Source organism: Lepisma saccharinum, chromosome 4 (assembly GCF_977018435.1).
Source record: "Lepisma saccharinum chromosome 4, izLepSacc3.1, whole genome shotgun sequence".
Classification (NCBI taxonomy): Eukaryota; Metazoa; Arthropoda; class Insecta; order Zygentoma; family Lepismatidae; genus Lepisma; species Lepisma saccharinum.
This window is the reverse complement of record NC_139232.1, coordinates 93,264,538-93,287,124: the sequence shown is the minus strand read 5'-3', so window position 1 is coordinate 93,287,124 and position 22,587 is coordinate 93,264,538. Positions and strand designations below refer to the sequence as shown.

The 22,587-nt window shown below is 38.7% G+C and overlaps 1 protein-coding gene across 1 annotated transcript in view; it reads left to right on the top strand.

Moving 5' to 3' along the window:
- The window catches only part of LOC145987262 (uncharacterized), a 687,473-nt gene that overhangs the window by 585,861 nt on the left and 79,025 nt on the right, over positions 1–22,587 (top strand). Inside the window, exon 4 of the mRNA XM_083121777.1 lies at positions 11,221–11,354. Within this exon, the coding sequence (XP_082977903.1) occupies positions 11,221–11,354 (134 nt within the window). The remainder of the gene's footprint in view (positions 1–11,220; positions 11,355–22,587) is intronic.

Genomic DNA, 22,587 nt, shown 5'->3' with positions numbered 1-22,587 from the left:
ATTAAGAGCCTTGATTGCTTCGGAGGATATCTTCGGGATCTATCTTAATACTTCTTGAGCGGCCCACGTGGTTCTTTGCCTAGCTATCTCAGTCTCTTGGACAATGGGAGCTACACGAGAGGCAGAAATGAACTAAAAAGTAGGCGACAATGAAGAAACGACAAATGGGAAAGATATGTCAAGAAACAAGAAAGCAAGGTAAACATGGGAGAAGCAAAACTCTTCTGGTATACGTTGACTTTTATACAATTATTTGTTTCAGTTTGGTTTTCAAGCTCACTTCATGCATATAAAGGCTAATCGGGACTGGATCTTCAGTTTAAAGTGTGATGCGAACCACTGTGCAATGTGCCTCCACCAGATGTCCTGGAAATTATCATGCATTATGACAATTGTAATTTTTAGTTATGTTATTTGAATATTTTTGTAATCAAATGTACTGAGCTGTTAGAGAAGAAAAAGGGCTTGAAGTTTGAGCGTCGCTCTGACGTAATAGACAAGTTACTGACCACAGAGCTCCTCAACTTCTCGCGGTTCGAGGGAGATAAGAACGAGGAAGTGCTGATAGTTAGAACTCGCTAGACGCCAGACTGTGTACCGAGCTGTGGTTCAAGGTTTTCTGCCGAGTGTGGAAATATATACGAGTAGAAAGCTGTGTAACACTTGGAATTATTCGTTTTGCGTATAATAAATGGTATATCAGGAAAACTGACTCGTTACTTCCCGTCGTCATAGCATTATTGTTTTTCCAAGAAACTCAACGGGAAAGTGTTAAATTTCAACTAAAACGAGACACTTTTTGTAGTGGTACCGAGAAGAGAGAACCCCCGGCCAATTTACAACAAAAATGGGCAATCGTGTGTTTGCTCTTCTCGCTTGTATGCCTGGCATGCTGAAGAAAACTTAATTCCTTTGCCAGTCAAATTTCTATATTATTGGCTATTCTTTTAAAAGTAAGAGAATTCTTTCGCCTTGTTGTGAATTTTGAATACGTTAATGAAGGAAGAAGGAACCGCGGTGGCCTAGTCGTTAGGGCTTCAGGCTACCATGTGGAGGGTTCGTTTGGTGGTCATCTCGGCTGTCCCATCGGTGATACTGCATAGCAGGGTCTGGGCCTCACCCAGATTCACCTCAAAGAGTACCTAAGGGAAGCTCTCGATGATCAAATGCGGTCGGAGCGTGCTGCTGATGACATCACTTCTACTATGTCCGAGATCGAGAATGTTTGAAGCACTAACTGCATACCATAAGGTATCTTCATACCGAAGAAACATTATTTTTCCAGGGGGAGAGACCATTTACTTTATTTTTATTTTCTAGCACGAGAAATAATACCCTTTTCCATTGAAGGGAACAAATAACGATTCGGTATTGTGGCAATGTTTTATTTTGAATTATACGAAAATGGAATAACACTTATTTTACTTTTCACGTAAACAACACGATGAACTTTTTTTTACAACTCGCTTTCCAGGACGATTGCCCCTCCGTGACCCCGGTGGATACGCAAATGTATCATAACCATTTAGTATATAGATACGTTAACTTCGTTTTGTTATCCAGAGCATAAACCAATCACTTTGTTACGTTTCTATTTTATTTTATTTAATTATTTTATTTATTTACTTATTTTTGACTTCTTTTGAGCTTCTCGCCAGAAATCAGAACAACTGTCTTCCCTTGTTTATGCTGTTGGATTTGTAACGAAAAAAAGTTATACGTAAAAATCATGTCGTTCTGCAAACTCAACGCACATCTTGTAGTTCGTTATTTACATGGACCTAGTTTATAAAAATGACAAATATCCAATGATATCGCCCAGATTTTTTGCTGTTTGGTTGGCAATTCAAAACATTCACCCAAAATCCTTTACCTCTCTTACCCAGAGTGTGTTTGAAGCGAAACCTACAAGAAAATATAGAATGAGTATAGTTTAAAGTACTAGACAATGTATAATGTCCAATTAACATTGCGTGCTAAGAAAATCTAGAGCCTACTACCGGCTTTGAGCCAGTGGAATGCATTGTTCCGTTCTACGAATAATGGTCATTCTGAAGATGTGAGTGAACCTATCTGCAGATTCTTCATTCCAATAGTGTTGAAATGCATTGTTTCCTCAACGACAGAAATGTTTGAAAGACTCAAATACTTAAATCACAAGCCTCTCAATCATTAAGTTTACCTGCTTCAGAAGCGTCTTGGTAGAAGCAGACCACAGTCGGATACCAGCGCCATCAGGGGAGTAGCGGAAGAAATTGTAAGTTCTTGTGATAACTGGTCGAGCGCTGAGACTGAAAGGCACTTTGCGGGTGATGGTTTTACCTAACCTTTGAACATTATAAAATTCCGTGAGGGCATTTTTGAGGAGATGTGGAGGTAAGGCCCCACACATTCACAATCTCGACTATTTATGGAGGTGATGTTATGAGCACCATGCTCCGGCCGCCTTTACTCCCACGCACCCATTTCTTAGAGCCTCTCAATGCAATGACATTGCAGGAAAGTTTACCGTTGAAATCACCCTCCGCCGGAAATCGAATCTGGGTTTCCCGCTTAACAGCCAGACGCTCTAGTGTCTGGACCACCGTTTTCAATTAACAGAAAACGTTAAATAAAGGATAGCATTGGCTGCAGACTTATCTCCAAGCAGTGTTCTTTCACAGAGAAGAATGTCGTGGAAACCTTCTCACCTCCTGCTTATCGGCGCAGAATTCCTTGGCGACAGATCCAATCTATCCCGCTAATGAAGGGGCCCCTTGTCTGGAAATAGGGATACACTCTTTCAGCGAGATTGGAAACTTCGTCTTCTTTCTTTTTTGTAAATGAATACCCCATCACATTGTCGAACCTCCACTCTTTCACATCACAGCTTTCAAATTGACGTCAACTCTGTGTTGTATCGTTAATCAATGCAAGGGTTGTTTGAGGACAAAATCTTCCCCCTCGTTTAAGGGATGTGCCGGGAGACAAGATTCCCTTTCGATGGAGGATGCCGGGATTCGTCCGCCTTAACCAATCCATTTAGATTTTTGTCCAGTCATCTACGTCATCGTTAAGAAAGTGGCCAATCAAGAGAGTCGATCGTGGAAGCCTCTTGATCATATGGCTATTGCAGAAACTACGGAGATGGATATAAAATAGTGTTAACGCACACTATACCGCAACATATATGTTCTTGATGGTTTTCATTTTTGATGTGGGTTCCCCTGCGATTATGTTAGTCCCTGGTACGGCGTGAGTACTTCCAGAAATATCCAGACCCAAAAAATATTACACCATGTTCCAGGAATCTGTGCACCAATAGAACGAAAACAAGTCCTCTTTACGAGCGCTGACTCGAGAGGGTTCTACCAATTAACGCTGAGAGCGGAAGAGAGTGCATGGATGGGAAAACGTGGCTATACCTACCAGCCTTTTGCAGAGCACGCACTACTTTGCTCCACCCACTCGCTTTCATCTCTTCTGTAACATTATAAGTGTTGTTGCTCTACAGTTTCCCGAGACAGAGTATATACCGTATACTCTATTTCTCTTCTAGGTAGAGTAACCTCCCTTGGCTCGACCTGTTACTTATTTTCGTTACTTCTCCAGGCAAAATAATTAGCATAACACTTAAAACAAAACGGATCAATCGATTTAAATACATAGAATAACTACCATATTCATTACCATGGATATTAGGGAAAACTCGGTTCTTCTATCTCTATGATACCCAGACGTTCAGTTTAAAAATATATAACAAAGACTATTTATTTCGTTGCTTAAATATGTACAAAGAATTACCTTTGAAATAACCCCCAAATAAAAAAAAGACATGATCCTCTTTAATTGAAACACTGCAATATATATATGAGAGGTTCGCACGCTGGCCTAGACCAGCAGTACTAGTTAAAATGTATCTAGCTTGTCACTAGTATACATGACATGTTTCTCTAATTCCCTCCCTTTCTTGTTTATATGGAAATGGCCTCGAGAAAATAGAATAAACTTGGTTGAAATTATATAAAAATAAACTGTTATGATTCCTTTTCATCCTACCACTGTCCCTTTAATCCCAGATTAAATAAATGCCGGACCCTTGACAGTGTCGAATCAAACAAATTGAAACTAATATTTCCGCGCACCAAACGAATCATGAAAACATGCGTCGACTTATCTATGTATTTCGATGTAAGCAAATGGTTGATCCGTGTCCGCTAGCCATTTTACTAGACCAGCCACTCTACTGGCACCGAAGAACCTTCCAAAGGTCTCCCCTCTAGCCCCAAAAACGTAAGAATGCCATCCACCGTTAATCAATAGATTCTCTTATAGCTAGGCGATTAAAAAAAAACAGTAGAAGGAACTTTTTCCAACACCCCTCAGGTTGAAAAGGCAAGATTTTAAAACAGACTTCTGCAAGCTGGCTTTCACCGTCACGTACGCCATCCCTACAGCAAGTTACATTGGAAACTACATAAAAGAAGAAGTATAGCTGTCACTAAATAAAATAATATTAAACATACATAAAAACTAATAATAAAAAAGGATCTTCTAGTGATCTATCATTACAACCGTAGTTTTCACTGTAAAAATGGGATATTATAAACGGAAATGCCAAAATAAAGCACTTAAAATGATAACACCTGTTCCTAAAATGCCAAAACATCTACTTGTAATGAAAAAAGTGCAGTTAAAATACGAAAACTTGCAGTTAAAATTTCGAAAATTTCCCAAAATGCCTTTTGAAGCATATGCCTCAAATATTCCCTTAATACTTCAACGGTGACGAAACCAGAAATAACATATCAAGAAGACTGTGTAGAATGTCACCTAATGGATTGTAGTTCCAACTAGGATCTTAAGGATCTTGTTGTTATTGCTATTATTTTCGGGTGACCACAATAAAAATTAGGATTTCTATTTTGGCGTGTTATTCTCCCAGTCTCGTGGAGACCGTTATTTGAATTTGTTTCTAGCATACCCTATATGCATAGGTCTCTCTCTGTGTGTGTGTGTGTGTGTTTGTATTAGTGTGCCCTCTTCTAGCAACAGAGTAGGGGACGTTTTACGAGATCGTACAAAGTGGGAGAAAATAAAAAAATCTTTTACTGACTCTTTTGTCAAAGTCCATTTCCAGTCCACTTTACGATCAGATGGGCTAATTGGGATTGGATGCATAGTTTAAAGTGTTATCCGGACCACTGTGCAATTTGTCTGCATCGGGAATCCAACAAGGAACCCCTTGATTACAAAGCGGCATCCTTACCACTAAGCCATCTGGGAAGCCCTATTCACTAGCGTATGCTGAGCAGACGAAAGGAGGGAATTTCAGTCAGTGAAATCTTTTGATTCTTTCTACACCCGAACTTTACTTCAGCGCTTGAAGATTTTAATTAATGTCATCGTTTAGATATGTTGATACTTCAAACTACATCATTAAAATTTTTTCCCACTTGAGTGAAATGGGTATTTAAAATACCAGTTTGATTTATATACCTTATAAAGGGTGGCCCAAAAAGGTAACCGAACACATAATACAACGGTTCTACATTTCCGTTACCTTTTTTGGGCCACCCTGTATAACTACACAAATAATTAATTCTAAACTCAAACCGTGTTGTTATATAAATAGTGAATTTATTTCTAGTATTTTACAGTACAGTGGTAAAGAACATATAAATCACAAGTGAATTAAATAACAATGAGTTAGAGTTGTATATGCTACTTCATAGCACAATAACTCGATTTACTTCGAATAATTATTGACGACAGATTACAACTGCGCACGTCACACATTTTCTTCTAAAGTTACTGCATCACTTCTGCCATCTCTCGGGAAACTCATTCATTCACTTTTATCACGGTGCCCTGATAGGTTAATTGGGACTGAACCTACAGTTTAGAATGGGACACGAACCACTATACAATGTTCGTGAACCGTCCTGGTATCGTATGTTTGAACCGAAAATTTCGTAATGACCTTAACTCCTGTGATTGCCCTTGATTCACAGTCGATACATTTCCAAAAACCTCAAGCTTCTATTTTTATCCTAGATGGAAGCACAAGGTTAATTTAATTATTTTGGTCTGAAAAGATATGAATATTTATAACGTTTACTAGTATATCAAAAAAATTATATCCTAATAATTCCTTCTAAAATGATGAAACTGAATACGGTTAATGAAATAATTTTCTATTATAATTCTCAATTGAATACCAATAGTTCTATATTATAAATAATTTTGACCTACTTGTAATAAAAACGTTTCATAAGTATTGATCTGAAGGAAGCTTTTATGTAGGTGTTTTATATGTCTGTCATTGTCGATCCACATATTGTTACAATAGATGATCAATATCTTCCCTAGCAATGGAAATTCCACCACCTTGTTAGTGTTCTCATGGAATTATCAAGCAACTTACGAAATGCCCAAACTAACGTTCGGTCTCTCCAGTGTATTAGAGTCCCTGCCTTTGTCAATGTTGCCTTGGGTTTGCGGGATCCCGGAAAATCTGTACCGAGATCGGAAAAAAAAAATTCCGGTCCCGATCCCGACTTCAGGAAATGATTGTCCGACTTTTCGAGATCCCGAACAGTCGGGAAATTTCAAATTGTCATTTAGAAGTTCGTAATTCTCCATGTTTTCTGCATTGTGTCTGACTCTTTTCGGAAATTTTTAGTTTCTATTCCAGAAATACAAAAAAATAATCGCTTAAGGTGAAATGTGTAGATAAGATTTGCACAGTGTAGCGATATTTTAATCATTTCCAGTCCCAAAAATGTCTCGGTTTGGTCTAGAAATTGCGAAGTTTTCCCGTCCAGAAATTCGGGATTAAAAAAAATTCCCGTCCCGACCAAAAAATGTCCCCATACTAATCATGATCAATTCTCATGGTCTCCATTCACTTAAAGATGAAAACTGACATTCCACAACCACTTGATACGCCTTCACAAGTTGACCAATGAAGACACTGGGAAGATTAGTGCAGACCGCAGCACACCACATCAACTTAAGCCCCAACCCCCTCAGAAACTAAATCGATGGCAAAATTTCTGTGCTGGGTGTTGTATCGAGGATAATCCATCAAGTTGCTTTTTGAAACCGCGTGATGTATGATGCTGCCTGAATGTGATCTCTTGAGTAAAGGGACAGCGCAGTGCAGTGACGTGCCTCGCATTGCTTGTCAGGTGTAATGAACCTTCCGCACTCGACAGTGGCGCTGAATTCATAAACGTGACAAAAATTCGAAGCCGCTTTTGCCAGCTTCTAGCTGTTTTGCTGACTTTGGTAGTTCCTCCACGGTTGATTGCAGATTGCAGTTTCTGCAATAGTATACACTCACATTTAGAAAACCATAGCTAAAGCTTTTGCCACAGAATAACACTACAGATCGTCTCTTATGAAGAGTACTTTGTGGACCTCATGGCTACAGGGTGGCCGGATGTATGAGGGAACCCTACCGCTCATTCAATTTCTGCTGTGAAAATATTTTATACAGAGCGAACGAGGAAAACAGTAGCAGCCTATTATCAAACATTTACCTGAGCATCGTCTACCATTATCTCTCTACAAAACATAACAAATATGTATTTATACACTTCCAATCGAGTTACAATGCTGAATATTAATTTACAAAACTTTCGAATAATTAGCAACAAAACGTTACGCATGGACTCATATTAAACAGATGGATACGTCAGGGTGTTTAAATAAGTCACTTACAATATGTCGTCCTGATGACACATTCTATATTGGAATATTGAAAAGAAAATGTTGGAGTAGATGTGTGGTATCAGTCGGTAATTTTTGTGCAATGAAGCCAGGGAATCAAGTAAATTTTAGTGTTAGAGACAGACAAATATTATTATCTAGCCAATGAAGGAATTACACGTGTGAATTTCGTTTACATGTATCAGCAGCATTCTATGATAAGAAAGAATCGTCTCGAGAACATAAAGGAAACTACAAAAAAATTAGAGATAAGACAGAACAATTTACCAGCGAGCATCGAACATAAGTCTATAATAGTTTAGCAGCAGCTCAACAGATGTCTCTGTGTAAGGCAACTTTCCTTCAACGGTAATTGTAAGAAACCGGAAATAAATGGAAAGACCGAATTTCTGAAAGACAAAACAAACAGACTTGAAGTTATTTCGGAACAAAAATTTTATATATGAGACAACGTAAACATTTTTCTCACGGGTTCAAATTGCGAAACGTCGGTGATGAAATTGCAAGGCTTTAGCATTTCTATAACATTTCACCATAAAAACGATCAGATATCGGCTATTTATTTTGCACCTGTCTGATTAAATTAAAGATAAGAAATAGGTAAACGTATGTACAGTCATGGACACTTATGGGTTGTAACAATCCGATTAACTTTCAATGTGATCGTTACAATCCAGAAGTGTTCATGACTGTACAAAGCACGACTCCAACATTTTAAACAAATATATGGAAAGGAAAATTTGTATACCATCATTACTATAGGTGAAAATGATAATTTAACTCACAAAGTTTTCAGTGTAACTCACAATATTCAGTTCAGTGCACATGGGCGCCTTTGGTGTCACGAAGAATGGCTAACCTGTACTCAATGTCACGCCTTGTGTTGTTCAGCGTGTCTACTATGACAGAGTGTATGACTTCACACAACTTCTTTATGTGTAGTCTTGAATGCCGGAAGGTCCTTATTGTACACACGACGAAAGTTTCGTTGCACTTAACTATTGGATTTTGTTTCTGCATACACCACACAACCTGTGCACGCTCGTTAGGAATCGCCATTTTAGAAATAATTTAGTGTTTTAACGCCACTGTGGTTCTAGCGCGAACTACAACGTTACCAAGTTACGTTTTTGCTTCTGTTTCTATTGAAATCGCAACAGTATGACCTGAAATGAAAAATAAATAAACTTTCAAAATGTTAGTCTCACGGTGGACGCGCTGTATATAACCTGAGTCACATTTGAAATATGATGCTTTTGCAGGTGCATCTGCCTTACGGCCATTTTAATAATCTCATCTTATTTCCGCCAGAACTGCAAGAGGGAAAGACATTACCTTGCATATTCGGCGAACGTGCCGGTGCATTTGGGCATCCGAGTCTTACCTTCTGCAAGAGAACGCGCGGTCTCACACAAGACGCTTTCCTTTCTTATCTTCAGGAACAGCTCGAGAAATGTAATCTACTTAGTCTTTGTTCTGCTTTCTCAGGAACAGCGATTTTTCTTTTCCATGTCGCTGGGTGCGTCTGCTTTTCCTCAGACTTAAAATCCTGACACGCTATCAAACCCGGACGAAGGGGGAGGGAAGGGGGTTAAAACTCCCTACATAGTGCATTTTTTGTTTTTGGTTCTTTTATCCTTTGTTGCTCGACGAAGCTAAGTAGATTTATTTGTTTTCTTAACTGAACAAAAGACGCGGAACATATTGTTCGCACAGAGTTCTAACCACCATGCTTGCAGCCGTTATTTACAAGTATATCTTTCTCAAGTATTTTTGCGTATCAATTTACTGCTAGTTGTTTGGAGCGCGTAACCCAGATGATATTTCTGCTTCCTTAATACAGAACATGGAGGGTATGCAGTATCTGTTATCCACAATCCATATCCACACCCCTTGCTTTCAATTCAGTGTGTTTCGATTTTCTTAATTAACTCTACCTTGAGCGTCTTCAGGGATAAGAAAAAATCATCTTCCTTTATTTTACCTTAAAAGAAATTGTATATATTTTTTTCTCTTTTCGTGCATCTTTTACTAGCTTTCGGTCTTCTTTTTCTATCCTTTTCCATATTTTCTTCATGTTTGATTCTTTTTTGTTTTCTTTACCTCTCCTGTGTCATTCATTATTTTTATATTTTCTTGTCTCTCTATCGATCTTCTGTTATTACTCCCTTTGCCATCGATCTATGATTGTAAGTGTCTCTTAATTTTATCCGTATTTCTCTCTCCCTCTCTCTATATTCCGTCTTTTCTGTTTCCTTCTCTCTCTTTTTCTTTTCGTCTCACCCATTCCCATCTCTCACATTCTTATCTCTCTCTCCCTCTCTCTGTGAATCTGTTACTGTGAATCTCTCCCTTTCTATCATTCTCCTTCACTTCCTTATTAATTCATTTTCCTCTCTCTTTAGTGGCTCAGTGGGTAACGCGTCTGACAACCATGCTCAAGGTCCCGGGTTCGAACCCCAGCCGGTTCAAATCCGGGAACTTTTCTAACGATGGAAGCGGCCCCGGCGCCCACCCAGCGTCGAATAACATTGGGTACCTGGGGGAAACCCTGGGGGGTAAAGGCGGTTAGGGGCGTGATGCTGATCACATCACCCCCACTCACGACCGGATCGAGAAAGTGTGGGGCGTTACCCCCACACCCCCTATACGCCTTCATGGCATGGTGCTAAGCACAGCGGAGCACTTTATCTTTTTTTACCTCTCTTAAACTTTTCTTTTGATAAGACGTACATATGAGTTCAACACATCCCTTTTAAAGACTACAACGTTTTAAATTTTGATCTCCCTTAGAATTAATTCCCATTAACCATCGCATGTTACACAACTGGCATAGAAGTCCATATTATTGTAGGATTTCCTTATGCACAAGGGTAGATACACATAGAAATGTAGGAAGCTCAGCAAGCATACCTAATTTTTTCTACATTATAATACTACGTGTATGTATGGGTGTAAATGACATTTTATGGCATCGCTTATGTCCGTTTATGAATGCGTTATCACTAATATTTTAAGTAGATGATTAATATAGATGACCTTACGAAATCTATCTACTAAGTATCATGATGTTCCCATTCCGAGTAAATCCCTGAGAATGAGAAAGATGTGAGAAGAGATGGAGAAATTATCTTTCTACTTCTCCCTCCTCATCTCTCTCGCTCGTTCCCATGGTTGGATAGGAAGAACGGAGAAATGGAGAGAGAAAGTAAGAGATAGAGAGAGACGTCTATTATCTTCTCTGGAGTAAGACAGTAGGGAGACAGAATGGAAGAGGGGGAATAAAGAAAGCAAGAGATGGGTTCGAACGCTGGATTAGCTAACCCTTCATTTTTCTCATCAATTTATCATTCATCTTCATTGTTTAGAATAACCGATGAGTAGTTAGGTGATGTCAAATAACAAATACAGTGTTATCTGTTCTTTTGATGCCCGATTTATTTGTATTCGGTTTGCTTGCGATAGTACATAACACTGTTTAATGTCTTGATATTTTACTTCTAGATTTCCCCGAGGGCGAACCACAGTTGAAAGTGGAGAAACACAGGTACGCCGTTGGAGACACGTTAAGGGCGAACTGTTCCTCCCCAAAGTCCAACCCCACGGCAAACATCACGTGGCTTGTAAATGGTCAGTGGGTAAGTGTTGCCAACTTTATTATTTTGAAAACGTTCAGATATTTTTATTATTTAGAAAGCTTCCTCTTTTTTACATGCGTGGTTTCGAATTGGTTATTTAGGATGAAGATTATATGTACTCCTTCCCTTTCTAATGCTCGCAAGCCATAAATCCCCGGTCTGTACTTCTTGCCTAGGCATATATGTTCTCTGTGAGTGTCCCTTCAACAATTTTATCACATCATCACTCATCCTCATCGTCGCGATTAGCCTTAGGTGGGAGAACAGTTGTGCTAAATAAAAATCAAGTCAAAGTTTAAAACCGAAAATTGGTTTGCTAGCGCCTCCGTGGCAAAGTGTGTGACCACTCACAAACTCACTGCAAAAGGTTCCATGTTCGAATTCCAGTCTGGACAAAATTCAAAATGCTGACCAAGGCAGAAATTTATTTTATTTTAAAACATAAAACAAAACGTAACGTTTCAACTTTCTAGCAAGGTCTTCTTCAGACTCTGTACCAAGTACAAATGAAACAAGGTACAAAACATGTCAGGTGAAATTACAGTTGACAAGGGAAGGCCACCTGCTGGAATGTTCCAGAAAAAACAACTTTCTAATAATCTTGTCTGGAGGGGAGTGATTTTTGTGTATATATATCTTCCTTTTTTGTATCTTGTTTCATTTGTACTTGGTACAGAGTCTGAAGAAGACCTTGCTAGAAGGTTGAAACGTAACGTTTAGTTTTATGTTTTAAAATAAAATAAATTTCTGCCTTGGTCAGCTTTTTGAGTTTTTCATATCATGAAACAAGGCTTAATGGTGTTATATCTGGACAAAAGTGTTTTTCTTATAGTGTCCTTTCATCCATTTATAACGGTTTGCCAAAAAGTGGGAAAATTGACTCAAAATAACAAAACACAAGGCATGTACCTCAGAATTTCCTTAGTTATGTTAATGGTTCAAATAGACAAGGGATTAATGCACCATCAAACTTCACTGAGACCGAATATAAGCCTGAATCTGATTGGTAAATACACATATTTTACCCACTTTTTACATTTCCACAACTCTCTAAGAGAAAAAAAGTGATATAAATATCAAAGCATCACTTGGACTACAAATTGGTAAGAAAGCATTTGAAATATATACCGTGATTTATGTGAGCGAAACAATTCTACACCTATTTAGTTACTACGGTAATGTTGCCGACTTCCGTGGTGCAGTGGTTAGCACAGTGAGCTACGACGTTTAAGGTGGCGGGTTCGAATCCCGACCAAAACACGTGTTTTCTTTGTCAGTGTCCCTTCGTGAATGTCATCATGTAATCACTCATCCTTATGGTCACAATTAGCCGAAAGTGGAAGAAAAGCGATGCTAAATAATAGAAATCAAACCAAACTACGGTAATGCCATAAATATGGAGTTTCTATTTAGCTGAAATCTCGGTAAGGGTACTTTTGAGGACTGATGTATATGACATAATTTCTTCTTTACGTCATGCCCTCTCGGCGAAACACCCGTCGTCGTGCCCTTTCCCCCGTTTTTTCTCTTGCGAATCTTATTTAAAACTCTATTAATTTAGCGAGAGAGAGCGTGATACGTCTAATTTCCTCCCCCCGTGCTTGCCGGTGCACACTTCTTGACCACCTTCTAGCCCCTCCTCCCTTCGACTGGTAACGTCACAAACACTGCATTGTATTTATACTATGAACCCTATACCTAACAACGAAGTCAGAAGACAAAGTGCGGGGCTTGATCAAGAAAGGTGGTTGAGAAGCGTGCCATCAGTTATACCCCTGCTTCTCGGGTCTAGAACAAAAGGGTCTGACTTATCGCACCTAAGTCAAACACCTACTTGGTCGCTCTATATTTCGTCTTCTGACGTCAGGTTAAATGCTTTCGTTGTTAGGCTAAATGTAGTGTATTTATGCGAATAGATTTAAACCCAACAAGCCTAAACCTAATATGAAAGCATTCCACGCTTACATCAGATGAAATACGGCGCTTCACGAAGAAGGTGTTTGGGTTTGGTGCGATGAGTCTACCATTCATTCACACAGAGCAACTCGACCTTCAACGGGCAACATACACATACTGAGGCCTTGCCTTGCTGATCAAGCAACTTTTCCGGTTTGCCAGCCGCGGTCATCGATAGTTACTTTGATTCGTAACAATGCAGCATGTATTCTGGTCATACTGGGAGGCCTTTCAGTACAATACAGCCAGTCAAAAACCATTCAAGCAATTCTACATGTGAGGAACACCAGAATTGTTATTCTATTGTCCGTCGAACAATACAAGGTATGTGGATGTACAGTGTACTATCGTAATTGCCGCAAGCTCAGGAATTTAGTGCTTATTGTCTCTAAATCAGTGACCTTAGTACTCTGCGATAAAGTCATTTTCCTTTGTTGACGAACATTTTAAAAGACTCACAAATTAAAGACAACGTTCGTTTCTTTAAAATAACGGGCATCTGTTGCGGCATTTAAAACGGTATGAATTTACAATACCGAAAGTATCTCCAATTGCTTTCAAATTCGGCATACTCACTAATTTTCGCCTCGCAATCACAAATATGCAGTTAAAATTTGGCGGTCATGTCTAGAAATTGCAAAATAACCTTGTCAATTACCGCTATGATTCTCTATACACTAACATGAAGACATCTTCCTTTCCACACAACGGTATTACTACCAAAGTTGCTCAAAGTTGTGCAATAAGTGAAAGCGTTGATTTGCATGTGAGAAAATTGCGCCTTGCGTAAAGGTGGAAAACATATTTGCCCCACGAACCATTCACGGTAAGGTTCGGTTAGGCAAGCATAGTTAAAATTAAGGATCATCATAAACATAGTTTTGAAACGCTAATCATTGCAAAAAATAGTAGTTTTCTTCATAAATCAAGGCTGTTTACTCCGTTCACGGACCCATTTTTTCGACTTATTTTGCAATTTCTAGACGTGACCGCCAAATTTTAACTGCAGATTCGTGATTATGAGACCAAAATTAGTGAGTATGCCGAATTTGAAAGCAATTGAAGATACTTCCGGTATTGTAAATTCGTTCCATTAAAACTACCTTAGAGTGCCTCCATGATGGCGTAGTGGTAACGGCGTCGCCTTGTAATCAAGGGATCACGAGTTCGATGCCTGGCAGAGGCACATTGCACAGTCACTTTCAACTGTAGGTCCAGTCCCGATTAACCTATCTGTGAATAAAGTGGACTTAAAACATCAATTCAAATTCATCAATTCAAAGCTACGTTAAAATGTGTTTACCTTTTTTTGGCGAACAGATAGATACAGCTAAATCACAAACAAGCCTTTTGACTATGAAAGCGTATTTTGTTATGCAACTGGCCTGATTTTATTTAGTGCGCCGTAAATCTTCATCGCCGCAACCCCGATAGGTACGGCCAACGGCAAAGATAATCGTAGGCAAATTGTCCATCGTTGTTTTCATTCATTTCTATTCTGCATCCTTAGTTGTTTTAAGAAATTAAATTTTGTTGATGCGAAGCAGATGTTGAGGTCTTCTCATTGATAGATAATTCTCCTACATATATATATATATATATATATATTTTTTGCAGTTGGCAGGTATTATTAGATCAGCTTTACGATTAGTCAAAAAGGGTCGTAACTTGCTTAATACAAAATAGATGTACACTATTTTCTTTTATGTTACAATAGTAATAATAGTAATTACAACTAGCTTCCACATCTTCATTCACCACATGCTTTGAACTCGAAAGGCTGTATAAGGTCTTGTAACGCAGTAGGTAAAATTATTATGAATTTACAATACCAGAAGTATCTCGAATTGCTTTCCAATTCGGCATACTCACTAATGTTGGCCTTGTAATCACTAATCTGCAGTTAAAAATTGGCAGTCAGGTCTAGAAATTGCAAAATAACCTTGTTACCGCTATGATTCTCCATACACTAACATGGAAACCATGTTTTCTAATATGAACACGTCTTCCTTTCCGCACAACGGTCTTGCTACCAACGTTGCTCAAGCGTTGTGCAATAAGTGAAAGCGTTGATTTGCATGTGAGAAAATGGCGTCTTGCATAAAGGTGGAAAACATATTTGCCCCACGAAACATTCACGGTAAGGTTAGGTTAGGAAAGCATAGTTAAAATTAAGGGTCATCATAAACATAGTTTTGAAACGCTAATCATTGCAAAAAATAGTTGTTTTCTTCATAAATCAAGGGTGTTTACTCCGTTCACGGACCCACTTTTTTCGACTTATTTTGCAATAGGGAATGGTAGTAAGCGTTTGACAAAGTACTTTGAAGCTGAATATGCCTTTCTTAAGACGTCATACACAAGAAGCAAAGTGAAATAAAGCAAAATCCATGAGAACACACAAGACGTCCTGTTATTTCAGTGACAATTTAGAGGGGATTATTATTACGCCACCAGCTATGCACGTTTATTGTTCTGTAAATTTAAAACCTTGATATTCACTTCGTGAAAGAATCGATTGTTTGTTTTGAAAAATTCAAATAGACTAGACTTTTCAATTGAGTAAGTCTCTGTGCTTGTATTTATAGGGTGAAATGACAATTAGAATCAATTAAATTTTCCACATTGTGGTGATTGCGTATTATCTGCTTTTTGACGCTATCCCCACAGCCGCCCCACCCAGCCTTCGTGAGTAGGAAGGGTTTTTCATCGCACTAGAACTTTTTCTTGTTGTGACGTAAATTACGTAAATGAGAGTCTGCCCTCTGCAGGCAGCTTTATAAAGTTTACCTGTCTCAGCTCAGCCAGTTACCCTGCAACAATAAGACGTTCAAGTGCCTGTATCAGCCGACATTGGGTTCTGCCGAGCCAAGGATTTTTTTTACATGGGTGTGTGTGTGTGTGCACAACTATTCTTGTTATGCAAGGGAATCTTGTAGAGACTGATACAGGTAACAGTGGGATAGTTGTTTGCAGTATTTTGTGTTAGATCCAATAATGGGGCCTTTTACCCACTGTACCCCTCAAGAATCACGTCAAACTTTTTTTAATCGACAGATTTCAATGTTTTACATTGTGGAAAGTCATTTCGGGTGGTATATTCACTTGCTCGAAGCCTTCGGGCTGTTCTGCTTCACAAGAGCTTCACAAGAGCACATTTCCGAGAGCTAAAATCAACTGAAAACGTTCATAAACAACAAAATCTTCATAAACCATGCATTATTGGGGTACAGAGGGTCAAGTGTAGCTGGGGCTTTAGTTAAATTCAGTTTATTCACGACTAAGTTCAGTAAGGCTAATTGTAGACTTATTTAAACGAACCTACTTAATGATGAAGCTTCAAGGATTTAACCGCCAGACACTTCTGTGTATGAAATGGTACGCACAGTGTTTAGATTTGCGATCGGAATTCTGAATGTATTTCTTACGTCTGTTATTAATGGATCTAGCGAGTGAGTAGTGTATAAATGCTTTTAAATCATCATCCCCCCATTTTTAAATACTCTTATCTAGAAATATATGACTGGATTTTACATGTGCTTATATTTATTTAGTTAGTGATTGGACATATTAAATTTTGCATAAAGAAAAATGGATTGTCAAAACCTAATGTACATTTATTTACGTTCATTTGGAACGTTTTTGGATAATAATTCAGTCATAATTAGAACTTGTAAATACTTTTTAATCTTTACTGGGCGAAACTTTCTGTTACAATTGGTGTTTGCTGCAATTCGAAATATATTTGTACTCAAAAGTGTATAATCCAATGAAACTTATGTCCTTTCAAAATAAAAGTGAAATTAAAGCTTAAACCTGATCGAGTCGGCTAAGATATTAAAAAAAAAACATCTATAGATCATTCGTATAAAGCTATACATTCCCTTGTGATTGCATCGTGGCCAGGAAGATTGGGAGAAAGTTTCTTTGTATCTGGTATTAGTTTCAAGTTTCAAGATTCGAGAGTGATGGAGAAAGCTTGCGGAGTAGCAAGACGATCGCTTGGCTCCTCCAGGACGATACCGAAACACAAACTTGTGTTAAGAAAATAAAATACAGACCAGAAAACGATATCGGGATCGACGCAGAACTCTCGGGATCAGAAAATAACGATTTGCCCTTTTGTGAATAACAAATAAAGGCGGGATAATTTGGCCCTTTTCTTGTTTTTGCAGCTTTCAAAAATTGACCTATTGTTTATTCTTGCTCAATATCTAGTATTGGTAACACTGTTAAGCCTTGTTTCCATGTTAATAAAACATTAATATGCTGACCAAGGCAAACTCTTATAGTATAAAAAATATACATCTAAAAGTAACGTTTCCACCCTCTAACAGGGTCTTCTTCAGACGAATATTCACAATGAATTTATTGTGAATATTCGTCTGAAGAAGACCCTGCTATAGGGTGGAAACGTTACGTTTTTATGTATATTTATGTATATTTCTTATACTATTAAAGTTTGCCTCGGTCAGCATTTTAATGTTTTATTAATATCTAGTATATTTCTTGAACTGCACTTCAATTTGTTTAGTCGGGTGTAAGGGGTGCTCCTTCCGCGTACTGAACCCAATAGTCAACCTCACCACGTAGTACACCCCGGACTGCAGACTAACGAGGCTCTGGCGACTGGGCCCATTGCCAGTATTATTCTGTGTCTGTGTTTTGTCCTTATTGTGGTGAGCGCCCTTTTTAGCCTCAGCTTTTAACCAAAGTAAGGCAATTTTAGTTTAAGGGGCTGGACCCCGTATAGTGTGACGGGTGCAAAATAGCCTCGGTGCTGACGCACCCAAAACATTTTAATTCAAATTCAATTTGTTTAGTGCAGAGTGATTATAAAGTCCCGTGACATTTTTCCAAAACACATGTGAATCGTCAAAATTGTCGAATATGGGGCAATGAGCCGCCCAATGATACCATCGAATGGCAAAGAGACACTCCGATAGTGAATGTCTGGCTCGGCATGACCAAAAAAAAAGTCTATGGGCCATTCATGTTTGTGGATCAAACAATCAATGGAGGCACTTACCTCGACATGTTCCTAGAGCCGTAGTTGTTGGATGATGGTATCCTTGGTACAGTGGTCTTCCAACAAGACGGTGCACCGCCCCACTTCGCAACCACTGTTCGAGAGTACTTCAACACCACCTTTCCCAACAGGTGGATAGGAAGAGGATCTCTTCGGATGTGGGCATCCCGTTCACCTGACCCTACCACACTGGATTTCTTTGCTTGTGGTTTTTATCAAAGAGCAGATCTACAAAACTAAATTTGCCAATCTCACAGTGCTGAAAGAGCGCACACGAAATGCATGTGAGATGACCACTTCGGCTATGTTGGAGAAGGTGTTTAATGCTATCTTGTCACGTTGGGACATTTGTTTTGAAATTGATGGAGGTCATGTGGAAATCTGTTACTTTTGTGGAGGTTATGTTGGAAAGCGTTAATTTTGTGTTTTGGTGTCTCTTCTGTACTGGTACCATTTATTTTGTTATTAGTAGCCGATTTCCCAAAAATGTCATGGGACTTTATAATCACCCTGTATATTTAGACAAGTATTTACTGGAGATTGAGGATAGCTCCTTCAAATTGCTACTTCATTTTTGTACTCGGGCTAATCGCGACGTCATCGTTTAGTAACAGAATTGTTACAACAAGGTCATTCCATGTCAAAGTATCCTTGGGATCTCAATTTTTAAAATCAAATGCAATGCTGTAACTTTGTACTATCTTGTGAGTGAACAATCTGAAATTTTCATCTGCATAAAAATTCAAGTAACATAATTGAGTTAGGCCTCCCCGAATGCGCAGTGGTAGTGTCGTCGCCTTGTAATCAACTTGTTCCGGGTTCGATACCCGGTGGAGGCACATAGTGGTTAGGATCCCACTTTCAACTGTTGGTCCAGTCCCGATTAGCCTTCCTGTGAATAAAGTGGACATAAAATAACAACTCAATCATAATTAAGTTAGAAGGTGTTTTACGTACTATTCGTTTCTTTTAACTTTTTTTAAATTTACATTTGTTTTCTATTGGGTCCCACCCGTGACACCAAAAAACAATGAATTTCTCCTATAACTGTTACATTTCCCCCTCAAGTCCACTAAGAATATGCCTCCTCTCTTTGTCTTAAATAATTATTTTCTCATAATTTGACACTTCTCAGAAATTGAAATAAATTTCTTATTAAGTAAAGAGGCAGTGCTTTTTCTGTCCAATCCGTGACACAAAATTGTTCACTTGTAGCTATAAATCTGTGACAATATCTTAGAAATAGTTATGTTCAATATTTCATTGTACAGACACTTTAGGAAAAATGTTGCTTAACTATCAGTAGTATATTTACTTTTATATCAAAAATGTGGTCCACGTATCCCACAAGTGACAACGGAATGTCACAATATATTTAGCCTAAAATAAATCAGGTGACAAATTACAACTTACTCTTGTCTTGTGAGGCCTCCCCGATGGTATAATGGAAACGTCGCAGCCTTGTAATCAAGGGGTCACGGGTTCGATACCCGGTAGAGGCACAGTGGTTCGGATCCCACTTAAAATGTATCTCCAGTCCCGATTAGACTATCTGTGCATAAAGTGGGCATAAAACAGTAAGTCAATTCTTGTCATGTGATTCGGAGATACCTAAAATTGTTCATGATTACCTTTGTTTTATTGGTATGATAATTTCATGCCTGTAATATTCCCCAGCATGAAATTTGATCCCCAGCCCGCAGGACTGTGGCTGGATGCAACACTGACTTGATTGATTGAGTTCGGGACTGGACCTAAAGTTTAAAGTGGGATATGAACCACTATGTGCCACCACCGGATATCAAACCCGTGATCCATTGATTATAAGGAGATGACGCTACCACTGCGCCATCGGGGAGGCCCGCTCAATACTGACTTAAACCAAACCAAGTGTGCCGCACTTGATATTGAACTTAAGCGAAATCAATTAACGCGATAAAGAATGCAGGGTACTTTAGTATTATACGAACTACCTCATTTCAGACAGTCTGTTTTCTGGGAAAGCGAAAGAACACGTTGATAATAATTAATGGTACCAAACCTAGCAATCCTAACCTAACTTCGTCAAATTATAGTTACTGTTGTGGAATGTCGTTTTGGGTGCTAGAACAGACGGTCTGAAATGAGGCCGTCCGTATAATACTAAAATACCCGGACTAACAGCTCTTAAGATTTTGTAAACACATTTGTTTTTCAGAATTGAGGATATTTGCCTTGGTTTTCCGAAAATTTAATATTAATACATACAATATATATTTCTGTTCCAAACTTACGGACAAGTTTTAACATTGAAGTAGAGAAAATTAGAGATTCTAAAAACCTTGTGTCGGAGACTTTACTATCATCTATGGAACTGAAGATGATTCCTCCAGGTTCAAAATTGGTTTCTCCAAGTCAGCACGCACCAGATGGGCTCTCTCATAAGGGATAGGACACGGGATAAGCGGGGCGGGGGAGGATTATTCGATCAGAAACAACAAAGGATGAGGGGAGAAGGCAGAAGGTTTGCTCAGGGCACAATTGCCCTTCGATGTGTCCAGTGCGGCGTGTTTTATTCACCATGAGAGAAGAAATCAGAATTTCAGTGGCTTCATCGATCGAACCTACACAATACTAAGAAACAGCGTTCCTTTGAAGTTTTCCGCTCCTTATTGTTCAAATTTACATTTGCAGAAGGTCCCCATCTCTTGTTTGGAGAAAAGGTTAACGTTCGCTTCTTTAGGGCAGGCAGTAGTTGTGGCGAAATAAATGTTCCATTTTATTAGAAAAACTGACAAATTGTAAGAAAACCATGTGAAAGTAACAAAAAAATTAACAAAATATAAATAAAGACGCTCCTAGCTAAATTTAGTTTTCAAGTTCAGCCTGTGCACAGATAGGCCCAATCAAGACTGGGGAACTAGGGTTTAAAGGGGTATTCTAACCGCCACCTAGAATATAATCTTGTATTCTTTTGAGTTTTTGATTTAAGTCCATTCTATGATTGGTTGAGTTGTTTTAAGTTCATTCTATGATTGGTTGAGTTATTTTAAGTCCATTCTACGATTGGTTGAGTTGTTTTAAGTCCATTCTTTGATTGGTTGAGTTGTTTTGAGTCCATTCTATGATTGGTTGAGTTGTTTTAAGTCCATTCTATGGTTGGTTGAGTTATTTTAAATCCCTTCTATGATTGGTTGAGTTGTTTTAAGTCCATTCTATGATTGGTTGAGTTGTTTTGAGTCCATTCTATGATTGGTTGAGTTTTTTAAGTCCATTCTATGATTGGTTGAGTTGTTTTAAGTCCATTCTTTGATTGGTTGAGTTGTTTTAAGTCCATTCTATGATTGGTTGAGTTGTTTTAAGTCCATTCTATGATTGGTTGAGTTGTTTTAAGACCATTTTATGCACATATAGGTTAATTGGGACTGGACCTACAGTTTCAATTGGTGTCCGAACCACTATATGGATCCACCGGATATCGAACCCGGGACCCCTTGATTACAAAGTGACAATGTTACCACTACAATGTCAGGGATGACAAGAACAAAACGTAATACATGTGAACAGAAGAGAATAATGGATTGATCTGGCGGCTTACGGGCTGTAGTTTGATTATCCTATATTACCTTGCGATTCTACCTCTTGAGTTAATTACGGCGATTATCTTTCTCGCACATAAATGTATGTTTTGGAATATTGGCTAGACTCGTACACGTTCCTCCAGTTTCCAGTGTCCGTGTCGTTCCTTAACTAAGTTCGAGTCAAGGAACTGACCTTAGTTTGTTCCTCTTTGCTTTGTGTTCAAGCGCCCCCCGCGTTGCCTCATTTATAAGTTCCCTTATTTTCTTCGATGTCAATAATTAAACAATTACGTCAGCGCTTTCGCTGTGTACGGTTTTTCCCCTGCATGATAATGCGAATGCTTGGCACTGAAAAAAGGTGACAACAAATTATTGAATGTTACATTTTGGCAACGCAGGGACAGGATTAGAAGGCAAGCAGCTGATTGCATCTCCCAAACTTAGGGTAGAAGATTAGACGACTGCGCCAGAGTTTTTCCTCTTCTTGATAGAACAGTAAACGTGTATGGAGAGTAGATGATAACGTGTCCAGAAGAGAAGAATAGGTGAACGATTTTTGAGAAGGTCAAAGAACATCATCCTAAGGCATTTACAGAAGATAGAAGTTAAACCAACCAATCCCACACCTCGGTATTTAATTCTCACACTTTTTTCTTCCAACCCAGGTCTTTAAATACGTATAATTAAA